We start from the raw sequence: 13,072 nt of genomic DNA on the forward strand, positions 1-13,072 counted from the left end.
TGTACAAATGCAGCAATTTAGAAATCAGATGAAAGGTTTAGCACTGGGAAACACTTTTTGAAAGATAGAAAGTGCATTTTACATACAACTATATGGATCAGACCAAAATGAGGGACAAATGAGGGGGAAAGAGGGACAGAGGGACATTGCTCCAAATCAGGGACAGTCCCTCGAAATCAGGGACAGTCCCTCGAAATCAGGGACAGTTGGGAGCGCTATGTAAAAGGTTCAGGACACAAACACGGGAGCTCCCATTGCTGACAAGCATCATTGAACCAGAACAAATATTTGTATATAAAGTACCCTAACAGATCTCCTAACTGGAGGACACAGGCACAATCATGGAGAAAAAAAAAGACAAACTCCATGCAGATAGAATCTTTTTGCAATTTGAGCCCAGAGCCTCAGTTTTGCATAGTATAAATGTTTACTACACCGGCATGGCTGTTCTTTGGAAATATTTTAAAATATAAATAAATCCATCAAGCTGTATTTCCTCTTTAGCTTTCTACCTAACACTTTTCTGATAATGATGAATATTTTTCTTGTGCACCCCTGGCAGGAAGCATGTCACACCCTTCTGAAGCGTCTGCAACCAATCATCTGTCTGCATCCAAATGCCACTTGGAAGGAATGTGTAAGTGTTATATATTTAAGATGATGGAGCTGTGATGGTGAGGGAGATGAATAAACTCATTCTGAATATGTCCTCGGTCATGATTTCTCTGTTTTTTACTTCTCGAAGATCCAAGAAGCTTTCCGGCTCAAAATTTGTCTCTCAGCAGCTGCTCACTACAGGTAATTACATCTTCCTTTGGAATAGATATAGATGAACTGAATGACTGAACCTTTTCATTTTTTTTCTATGGCATTCTGATTGGCGAGTGGATTTGACACATTTTAGTACACATTCTCAGCTGAAATCCAGGCCAAAAATGTCAATGTATACAACAGGGACGTGTGGTGAGGTCAGTGGCTGGTGAGGCACTGGCTAGTATCAGAGCCAGATACACACAGGTTACATACGCCGCAAACGTAAGAGCGAGAGCAATAATTCTTGCACTAGGCCTCCTTTGTAACTCTAAACATGTAATCTGTAAAAAAATTACAGCCATTCCACAAGTGTGCGCAATTTTAAAGCATGACATGTTAGGTATCTATTTACTTGTGTAACATCATCTTTCACATTATACAAAAAAAAAATCAGGCAAACTTTAGTGTTTTGTTTTGTTTTTTTTTATTCATGAAACAGTTTCTTTCAAAAAAAAAATGTGTTTAAAAAATTGCTGCGCTAATACCATGTGACATAAAAAGTTGCAACGACCACCATTTTATTTCCTAGGGTGTCTGTTAAAAACAAATATATGTTTGAGGGTTCTGAATAACTTTCTAGCAAAAAAAAAATATGATTTTTACATGTAGGAGAGAAGTGTCAGAATTGGCCTGGGTGGCAAGTGGTTAATTACCATAACTAAATAATATACAAATAATCATTATATATTGTTTTTAAGGTAATTTACTATATTTTCAAAAACTGTACTCAAGCAGGTGGCATAACGGACAAATTACTGCAGTTTGAAGTTATAACTTTCAACCAGTAATTTCACAGCAAACAGATAAATAATACATTATTATGTTATAACATATAGCATAATAATATGTAATTTAGCTTGATTAAAACAGTACATTTTCAGCAGCTACAGATTCTCATTCTCCGTCTTAACTGTGTGAGAAAAACATGGGATTGTGGGTAAATCTTATACCCATCAACCCATGTTTTTTCTTGTAGTTAAGAGGGCTGGGCTGGAAAGGAGCATGTGTCTTTTATACACATGCCCCTTCTATGACACTGCAGTGAGAGGACAGCCTTCACTGCAGCATTTTTACTAGACAGCTTGGATTAATAGTGCTTTACCATTAGCCCAAGGCTCCAAGCTGTCCATCGAGCTCAGTGCCTCTGACAAGAAGTGAGGAGAGGCACTGTGAGCTCAACCTCTCAGTCTTCTGCAAACAGAGCGTGCCAGCTTGTATTTAAACTGGCCGCTCTGTATGTAACTTCTGACAGGCAGCGCAAGGAGTCTCATATCTCTGGAACCAGGTCGCCGAGCTACGACCCTCGAAACGCAATCATTTTTTTGTTTTTTTTTTGTTTTAATTATTTTCTATTTATTTGTTATGTTAGTGGCAGGTGAGGCTCTGCCTCCCCTGACTGCACGTCCCTGGTATACAAACTAATTTACTAATAAATAAACTAATTTACTAAGAAATGACTGCCAAGCACCTCTTGACACACAGTGATATCTCAGAGTTTTTTACATTGATTATAAAGGATCATAAAATAACAAACATGTTATACTTGCTTGCTCTGTGCAATGGTTTTGCACAGAGCAGCCCCAATCCACCTCTTCAGGGGCCCTCCGCCGGTGCTCTTGGCTCCTCCTGCCTTCCAAGTACACCCCTAGATTGTTAGGGGTGCACTAGTGCGGGCTCGATTCCAAGCTGCACTGTGTACATCTATTGACACACACAGCGCGACTCGGCCCCTCTCCCTGCTCTCTTGCCAATGGCTCTTGCTGCGCTCAATGAGTCCAGTGAGGGAGGGAGAGAGAAAGCAGTGCTGCTGCTCTCAGGCACAGCGCTGGTTTGAGATCTGACTCAGGTAAGTATTTAGGGAGGGCAGGGGAGCTGTACCTTAAAGGTTTTTATACCCTAATGCACAGAATGCATTAAGGTAAAAAAAAAAAAAAAAAAAAAACCTTTAGCCTTTACAGCCCTTTTAAGTTATGGATAAAGTGGGGAAGGATTGGGTTTCCCAGTTGGGTTTTTTACTGCTATCTTTTTTTACAGCTATCTGGGGCTCCATTAGAAAGATTTTCCTTCACTTGCTGTTTGATGACAACGAGTACACCAGACAGGAAGTGAGAGAAACAGAAACACTAAACTTCAAGACATCCATACCCCCACCTTTCTAAAGTGATAAAGAAGGATACCTTTTAGCACACAATATATAGGCAAAGGACACATTCCTGCCATGGCCTTCATTACAGGGACCACAAAGATCTAATATGCAGAAAATGATTGGCTGAACAACTTTTTGACCTCTATTTTTCCTTTATATTGGCTTTCAAAATAACAACTGCAGTAGTAAAGAGGTCAGATAAAAAGCATAACACTTTTGGTAGAAAAGTAGTAAATTGTGTATAGAGATGTATACATCAGGCCAAAAAGAGACTACTGAGGCTGCACAAGGGAAAAAGGGATTTGGCCTCAAAACAGTTGCAGTCCTTCCAGATGAGGGATAGTTGGGAGCTATGGGCATCTGCTGCTTTTCCTATTGTAAACTGCTCTGCACGCAAATATTAAAGGGAGAGTCTACTGAATCAATGTTTGTTAAGGAACCTGAGCATACCAGCCATATACTTCACCACCAAGTTTGATTGTGGGAGAAAATTTGATATTGATTTACACAGTGATGTGGGGGGGGGGGCACCTGTGGGCATTTGGCAGCTAAATATAGGCTCTTTACCATGTCTGATATCCAGAAAATATAGTGCTTTTCCTAGTTTGAGAAAAGTGCAGATTTGCTTAAATGTATTCTTTTTTAAAGCATTGCAAAAAGCAAGCACCTTATTGTACATCCCATGCTTGTGCTTTTAGTTCTGCATCAAAACATGTGAACATTCTCTTTTTCACCACAATCTCACCAAAATTTGCTGATTATTTCCTACTTTCCTAGCCATGGAATTGAAATATGACTGGATTCCCCTTCTCTTTATAACTGCCTCCCTAAGTTTTAATTAAATTGTAGCGCACCCCTAAGGAGCCACAGATAAAATGGGATCCCCCACCCTGCACAGCCAGGCACACCGAATCAATCCTCAATTAATTCTCCAACACTGTGATCCTGAAATTATAAGTGCTCCAATGCTTCAAACCAACAGTGCTCCACCCAAAGTGAATTTTGAATGCGCTCACCAGATTTACCCGACCAGCATGTGACCATTAAGCATTAATATCAGAAATGCCACTCCGCTCAATTAATAGATCAATCTCCATCATCATCAGATTCACCATCTGTCTCTCTCCTCCATATATAAATGTGTATGACCACAATCAGAAAAGCAGGGGTATATAAAACAAAAGATCTCCAATATCCTGTATCCTCCACAGTATTCAGCATCTGTCTCCTTCTCCCATCACAAGACTGTGAAATTGGCTCCCCCAAAAAGAGCCACAGAAGGCAGGTATAGTGTAGTATTGTACTTATTAAAAAAAGCTGCACTTACATATGTCCAATACAGTCAAAATCGGCACAATAGCAGCTCAAGGGTATGTAGAATCATTCCTGCACCGCTGTGTGACTAGTGCTGTGCAGCATGCGTTCTAGCGACCCAGCGGAAGTGAAGGGCTCTTGTCTGTTTGCGTGTCAAGCCTCTCTTTGAAGCCTCTCCATTCATATATGGAGGAGAGAGGCAGATGGTGAATCTGATGATGATGGAGATTGACCTATAAATTGAGCGGAGTGGCATTTCTGATATTCATGCTTAATGGTCACTTTCTGGCCGAGTAAATCTGGTGAGCGCATTCAAAATTCACTTCGGGTGGAGCACTGTTGGTTTGAACCATTGGAATACTTATAATTTCAAGATCACGGTGTTGGAAAATTAATTGAGGATTGATGAAACACAAAAATTCATGAACTTTTATGATTTTTTTATTATATATTTGATTATTGTGCACAATTTAATTGTATATATTTGATCACATAACAATTTGTTTAATTTACTTTTTGATTTATTAATTCATGTAATTATTTTACTTACTATTCATTTATCCACTTAATTATTTTAGGTCCACTATTTCACTGTCTAGTTAGCGCCCTTTTATATATATTTTTCATGATTTATTAGTATACACTAATTTAGGAGCAGCACTGGCATACTGAATTGTATTAGCTGGCGCCGTATCACCTATTTTATTTATACAAGGCACACCAATTTGTCACAGTCTCCCAGAGTCAGAAAACAGTCCAGTACTTTGTTTTGTTATTTTATTGAGGGATTAGAACTTGGATGGGGATAGGGGTAATATGGGGTGCCCACTTGACTTTAAACAACTTCAGGGACAACTTCTCCTATATACAGTCTATATACACTCCTCACTTCCTCCAGCATACTTGCTTGCAGAAAAAGTCAACTGGAACACTTTTAGTGAATCTGACCAGACACTCAGCCAGATCAAAGCAAACGCCCTTTACAGGCAGGGACCCCAGGCCACTTGGTTGTGTAGCAAATTCCAGTATCCAGCTTACATTCCTCATGTGGCTATTGATCCCAGCACCACTTTTCAGGCACCGCCAGCCCACCTTGCTGCAGCGGCCCCTTTTACTAGCCCTCCTGGCTAATCCTTCACAGTCCTCGGAGACTGACGCTCTCTCTCTCCAGTCCTCCCAGACTGATCACTCACCAGCCCACCCAGCTGACTTCTCAGGAGACCACCTAGATGTGCTGGCCTGCTTCCGCTATCCTCTCCATCTCCTTCCTCTCCGTGCCTTCAGGAAGAATTCCTCAGTGTGTTGTAGTGAGTCCCTCCAGCACCCCCCCCCCCAGACTAGGGGGCACCCTCAAGGGCCACGACAGCCTCCTTAGCACTCCGTCTCCATCTTCCACCTGACTCATGCCTATTTATGAAGGGCCCTGCCAGCCCTTTTGTTGGGAATTGGCTAGGGCCCTCATAAATATGCCAAGCAGCTCCTCCTAGCTTCTGCCCACTATATCTGGAAACTTCTCCAAGGTTCCAGAAGGCAAGGGGAGGCACCAAAAAATCTGCTTGCTGAGTCATCCAGCCTCCCTGAGTCATTCAACCCTGACCCAAATTCACAACCCAGGCATGGCTCTCAGCCAAATCCATTAACCTACACTAACAGCTGAACTTATTTACATCTAGCACACTAGCTAGTGCTACAAAATTAAGTCAGTCAACAAATACATTAAATAAACACATATAACAATCTATGCTCAGTTTTTGTAGCTAGTGCTGAGCAATATGACAATTTTTGGACCCCAGATCTGCACAGCAATGGAGCTTATCTTTAAATATCTTCCATAGAATAGCAGATTTTCTGATAAATTATAACAAAAAAGTTTACAGCAGTGTACACATTTGTCATTGTAGATTTATGGAACTCACCCAGTACTGAGAAACATGAATTAGGAAATTTATTTTACTGTTTACACCTTGTATGTGTTTGCCATACAAGAGGCACTATAGATCCTATAAAGATGATGCAAGTCAAAATTTTGTTGGCCCCTCTGTTATTTTGTTATCTTGTGACTGAGTTTTTCTTTACAGGACCCCTGACCAAGTTTCTGATTGGGAACTGAAGACAGGTACACAAAGTCCAGATTTTATATTTGGAGCAGCATGCTCTGAAGTGGAGTTAGATTGCCGTACAGGAAACCACAAGGTAAAAATCTTTGCAGCATTTGGACCTGTTCACCCCTTTTGGGGCAAAGTCACTCGTTTTGGCCCCAATAAACGTGAATGGGAGTGCATGAAAACATGTGTTTTGCCTATTTTCTTGTCTGGTCACTAGAATTCTATTGGTTGAAAATTTAAAAAAAAAAAGCTCAAGCCTGAAAGGCATACAAAAATCCTCGAAAGCAACTATACACTCAAAGAACACCTGAAAAATTACCAAAGATGCTAGCTGAGGTGTGAATGAGGCCTTAATGGTGCTTGGGGCTTTTATTTGTCCTTTACTGAAGTATGCGTACTAGGTATGAGTGGGAAAAACTTGATTTTTGGCACTAAAACAATGATTATGTCTGCGTGGAAATTTATTTTCTTACACCACTTGCATGCCCCCCAACATGGCACTGGTGCATATCTCTACAAAAGTTGCGCTTTCCAGAGGTTTTTAAATAATTATAATTTTTATATTTATATGTAGCGCTTACCCCCGAAGGAGCGGCTGATTAATTATTATATCCGTAATTCACGTTTACCACCTGACCCATCGCAGACCATAAAATCCAAAAACAGTCCATATTGCATTTTTCTCTTGCTTTATTAAGTAACATGAACTGGGATAGGAGAAGGGTTTCTTTTGAGATGCTCTTTTGTTGCTTATCATCTTTTCACTGCCTCTCATACAAGGACCTAGAATCATTTCGGATAATATGAAATCACGTTGTGCGATTTCTTCAATCAGGGAAGATGGAAGTAGATTTGATAGAGAATAATCGATAAAGAGTCACTCTGAATAACTTCTTCATCTGCAGAACTTTTCAAGAACAGTCTGTATCTCTATATGTCTGCTTGCAGCTTTACCGCTACCTTTTTACCACTACTTCCCATCTGCATGGTACTTCCAAGTTGAGCTAAAGAAAAGTCACTCTGAATAACTTCTCCCGCTTGACTTATTGGAATCCCTGGGGCATTGCTGAACCCAAAGTCACAGGCCATCACCGCTTGTCTCACTGACTTGCGTACCAACATCCCTCAGCCTCTGGCAGTACCCTTCCCTTGGGCTTTCACACACGTGATCAATAGTCCATGTGCCACTCATAAACGATCGATCGCCCAGTTTACTTCCGCTTTGTTGCTACTTCTTCCGCATCGATTCTTTGTTCCCTTTCCTTCTCTTCTGGCACGCTTCCTTCCCCGCAAGGGCGGCCAGTGACACCAGCGACTACATGCTGTACGGTGCCATCTACTCCTCTATGGATGCCGGTTCCCCCCCTCCTCGCAGGGGGGGCTCCGTTGGCTCCCCGGAGGGGGAACGTCTACCCTCCGGGAACCAGGCTGGCTTCTCCAAGATCAAACAGGAAACTCCCTGACTGACCATGTGACCAGGCTTTTATAAGAGAGTCCCGGGGAGTTGTCAAACAAATTAATGATTGGCATAGACTCGCATACAAACCACCTGCCACTCAAATCCCAAATGAACAAACAGGCCTGTTGTAATGGTACAAGCCTGCCTAAATTTACCTGAAGCTTTAACCTAGCAAAAAGGTCACATACTTAAAAGTAGGTGCCCCCTACATATATATATATATATATATATATATATATATATATATATATATATATATATATATATATACATTCCCCACATTTCAACCTTTTCAGGAATACACACATTTTATATTAAAATATAAGAAAACATATTTTATTAAAAATAGAGGATAGAGAAATTTTATTCCAATATTCCATCATTCTCCTATCATTAACCCGTCAAAAGAGCTTATTGTACAACATTCTGCTGCCAATCCCTGAATGCTTGGGGTAAGTTATGAAATGACAATGTATCTTTCTAGTATTCTAGATAGTAAGTAGGTAGTAGGTTAAGACAAACACTGCTGCCATAGCACCTCTTCTAATTGAAGCCTTGTGCTTCTGTACAAGTGTTATAGTACATAACTATAGTCTTTGGTGCCTCTTCATGTCCTCAGCTGACCTCTTAAATGACTATGATTTCTCTACAGAATCTAAGAACTGATGTAGTGATTGATGTTGGATCCACTATGAATGAGGCTGGAGTTGCTGAACAGGTTTGTAAATAAATAAATATATAGTATATGTTCTAATTTATATATATTTGCTTGCTTTATGTTTTACCACCGCACCTATCTATAATTCTACATGAGGATATGCTATTTTTTTGAAAATTATACAGTTTACTTTGTCTGTGAATGTTGTCATTTATCCCAGAACCTACCTAGTAGCAGCCAGTCACATTCAACTGTAGGTGTTCTGTAATCTTGAAGATTGCTACCTATCCAAGTAGCTTTACTGAAGAATTTACTTGGGTGAATGTCAAAACCTGTCACAACATTGCAGAACAGGCCCAGTTAAATGGGATCAACCACTACTACATACATGTAGCAATGTCCCGGGGCCCCTGAAGCCCAATGGTGACCTCCAGAGTTAAGGGCAGCTGACATCCTTCAGTGTAGAAGGGGTTACGAGGCCAGTGTGGGTGTAATGCAAGATGCACAGGTGGGCGCCAGACACTTTTTGAATGCAAAGAGATTTATTGTCTCCTAAACAGAACAGTGAGAGAGAGGATTAGGGCCAGGACACCCTTAGGTAGATGCAATGTTAATTGGCAGACTCTGAGACTTCTATAGGTAGACAGCTATACAGGTGAAGGCCTCTAACCGGACACCACTTCTGTATAGGTAGGACCACTGTCTCCCATGGTAATAATCTTGTATCGATAACTAACGATAAAGGTATTCAACTTTCTGCAATACGAACAGTTCTCTTTACCCCACACTCACTCACTGTGGGTCTTCACTCAACGAGCTCCCAGTCTCTCTTACTAGACTTCAAATCCACTAGCCACTGCATCGCCTGAGCTCTTTCACGGTAGCACTCAGTACATACAATTTACTGGATTTATATATTTTTTATTTCAAGTTCTTTGTTGTGTAAAGTGAACTTCTACTTTGCTCGGGCTAGGCAAAGTGACAGTTTTACTTATCCGCATGTACCAGAAGGTGTTAAAGTACAACTAAAGCTCCTCTGTGAGCAGACCCCCTGCTCATCAGAGCCAAACGGGACAGATGTCAAATCTGAGTCCATTCCATTTCTGCAGAGTGGACTCTGCTGAGCTCTATGGGCAACTGTGTATAAATGGACTCCACTGTCCGTTAAGATCAGACTTTCTCCAATCCAGTCTGCAAAAACAGATCTGGTCAGCCTGGAGGTAGGCAGGTGTAAATGGACACAAGTATATTTACATCTGCCAGTAGGCTCCATGGACCGTCCAGTCGGGTCTGCCTGAAAAAGTGACAGGGGGGCCGGTTGGAAAGTACGTGTGAAAAGGGCCTAAGGCTTGTGGTGTCCCTGCTAAAATGTTGTAACCTGTCAGAATTGTGTAATTACAGTAGATCTGATATACTGTATGTGGATCACCTTGAAAAATCTGCAAAAACCATCCAAGAGTTGTGATCCATGCTCCCTCTACCCTCAGCTAAACTGAATAGTGGTTGGGGTTATCCAGCACTTTCTCTCACTCTCCAGGAAGCCTGTCCAAACTATATTTTTCATGACTCCTCATCAATCTGCACTTGCTTAGAATAGGGTGTGCCAGTAGAAGAATCAGTTAGTGGTGTTGGGGTATGGTTTAGGTCAAAGGTCAGGATCATTGTATTTTAGGTACCACTACAGGTATAAACAACAAATAACATACAAATATATGGTATTGCTGCTAGGCTATGGAGAAGAAGCATACAGACATTTTTTTTTTTTTGTATGCCAGCATTCCTTAGATAATAAAAAAAACCAGGAAGTATCCATTACCATTTACCACCAAATGAAAGCCCAATTGTCCTGAAAGCAAGTTATAATTCACCTGGTTATACTAAGCAGGTGTGCTGATATGTACAGTTATACTAACACATGTCAAAGTTGCAAAAACTGTGTTCAGGTGTTAGGATTTGTTTTACCCTTGTCATGAAGGGGTTAAAGGAATTTCACATTTTTTAATGCTGACCTTAAATCATTGCTAAAATTACTGTACTCTGCCAAACAGAATTTAAAAAAATGTTTCTGCTATTTGTAAATGTTTCCCAGGACTGTGTCCAGGCCCTCCTGCCATTTGTTTGACAATACCTTGTCCATTAGATTAGAAAATAGAAATTACTGTTTTTTAGCATTTGGCTCCCAGTGACTTCAATAGTATTTGGATTTGGCATCCGAACTTCAGTAATGTTTTCGGAACCTTTGCTGAATGAAGGTCAGTTCAGCTCATCCTTACCACTCTGGCACCAAGGACAAACTTTTGGGAAGCAGGGTTAGTGCCTTGTATTATTGTACCCCTGAAGCACAAGGTTTTTGAGTTGCAGGGGTGCATTGAGCTTATGTCAGTGCAGGTAGGGTGCGTTTTAACTCTTTCTGGTCCATGTGATCAACTGAAGCCTAGTATTGCAAAGTTCAGGATCATTTTAGGAAGATCATTTATGTCATACAATATGTATAATGTTTATGTAAACAGGGTGATCTGCTCCTCTGTAGGTGATATCTTTTACTAAATATCTTCCTCTAAAATTACTTGTTATGGCTCCATGTGGTGACAGTATGAATAAACCCATGTAATCTACAGCTTGCCTTCAGTCAGCTCTGTTACTTGCTAATAGCCATTACTGGGCCCCACAGCCTGGAGCATATATGAGGCTTTTTAAAGCGGGGTTCCACTCAAATTTTTAACTTAATTTTACCCTCTTCAGTTAATTGCATAGATGTTCAAATGCCACATGAAAAAAATTTTTATCGCTGTAATTACCTTTATATTGTACTTTATTGTGGCACTTCCTGTCTCTCCTCCCATGGGAGTAGGTGTGTTTACTGCCTTTCCCCGGTGCCGCACTGTCTCCTGGGAGCTTAGTGTCAGGCTTCCCAAGATTCAGTGCGGGAACAATGATCATGCGTGTGAACAAGCTGTGAATGAACAGCATTCACCGCATCCAGGAAATCCATGCTTGTGGGCTTCACATGCCCACAAGCAAGATGGAAACAGCCAGCATCATATTTTTTAAGTTATTCTTCAGTACGAAAACAGACAGAAGCGGAAATATTACACCCAAACTGTGAGTATTATTTTGGGGTTAGCAAAGTCTCTCAGTGACCTAAAAAAAAAAAAAAGATTGGTCGCCGGACTCCCACTTTAACTTCAAACAAGACTGTTCAAGCCAGATCCTATTTTCTATTACAGATGTACTATAGGTTCAAACCAGTTCCGTTTGTTCTCTGTGGTTCTATATTAATAATTAATATGGTTTGTTAATGTTAACTGGATATCGTCCATTATATTAAAAGTATTTAGACCAGGTATATTTCTTGAGATTCTTTAACAAAAAGAGAAGCCCTCCATTTAATTCATTTTTATTATGTTACTACTGGCAGCAGATGTTTTAGGCTTGATTTTTTTAGTTGATCCAGGGAATATCCAATTGCCTCCTGGGGGATCAAGAAGGAATTTCTCCCCTGCTGGAGCAAATTGGATTATGCTTTATTGTCCTGTTTTTTGCCTCCCTCTGGATCAACTGTGGGTAAAGGATTGTATATATACTGTATATAGGATTGTATGTGTGTGTGTGTGTATATATGTATATGTATGTATGTGTATATATATATATATATATATATATATATATATATATATATATATATATATATAAAATTATTTTTTTTTTCCATCTATTGGTTGAATTCCGTCTATTTGCTGAACTAGATGGACTTGTTTTTTTACAGCCAGACTAACTATGTAACTATGTACTGGCAGCCGCTGATTTTTTTAGGCTTAAGCATAAAACATAATTTTGCTAATATGAAAGTGAGTGTATCACTGTCTCAATTTAGTACATAGTCAGCATATAGTCCAAACACAATACAGCATGTACACAGTTGATTGTTGAAGTGCAGTCAACATAGTGATATGACCAAAGGCATAAGGTACACTTATTTTAATTATCAGTCCCTTTATTGCCCAATTCCAATTAAAATGTTTTGCTTAGTTATGAATAGGGTAGAGAAGGGTCACTGCTTCTTTTCTGTTTCACCAGTGGAGACATTTCCCCTAACATCTTGTCAGGACAGGAAGTGATGGAAAACTTCTCTAGTGAGGAGGCAGACAAAAACAAAGATACATTTTTAATAGGGTAAAGAAGGTTTATAACTTATGACAGTGGCTTTTTTTGTCTTTGTCTCACTGTTTTAGTGTAGACAGCATTTCCCATTTCTTGTTTGGCCATTACAGTGAGTAAAAAAAAATCACCTTAATGGGATCACAGACAACAATAATAAAAAAACAACAGATTTCAACTCTTCCCTACTCGATACAAAAGTAAAATAAAAAATTCTGGAATTAGGCTTTAAATCAGCCATACTATTTTATCACTGGCAACAACTGATATTTATAGCTGCAATGTAGATTGCATGCATACCAAATTTCCAAAAGGGCAGAAAGGCACATCTTATAGCACAAAGTAGGTAGGCAAACAACACACGCTGCCACACCTTTAGTTACATGAACAGCGAAAAATGAATACATTAAATAACAATT

General features: G+C 40.0%; 1 protein-coding gene across 2 annotated transcripts in view; it reads left to right on the forward strand.

Annotated features, from left to right (window-relative positions):
* The window catches only part of LOC141146727 (aldehyde oxidase 1-like), a 238,943-nt gene that overhangs the window by 219,621 nt on the left and 6,250 nt on the right, over positions 1-13,072 (forward strand). For both annotated transcript variants that reach the window (XM_073633237.1, XM_073633236.1), the window contains 4 exons: positions 563-637; positions 746-798; positions 6,352-6,466; positions 8,490-8,555. In XM_073633237.1, coding sequence (XP_073489338.1) covers positions 563-637; positions 746-798; positions 6,352-6,466; positions 8,490-8,555 — 309 coding nt within the window. The remainder of the gene's footprint in view (positions 1-562; positions 638-745; positions 799-6,351; positions 6,467-8,489; positions 8,556-13,072) is intronic.

Source organism: Aquarana catesbeiana, linkage group LG06 (genome assembly GCF_042186555.1).
Source record: "Aquarana catesbeiana isolate 2022-GZ linkage group LG06, ASM4218655v1, whole genome shotgun sequence".
In the NCBI taxonomy this organism is placed as follows: Eukaryota; Metazoa; Chordata; class Amphibia; order Anura; family Ranidae; genus Aquarana; species Aquarana catesbeiana.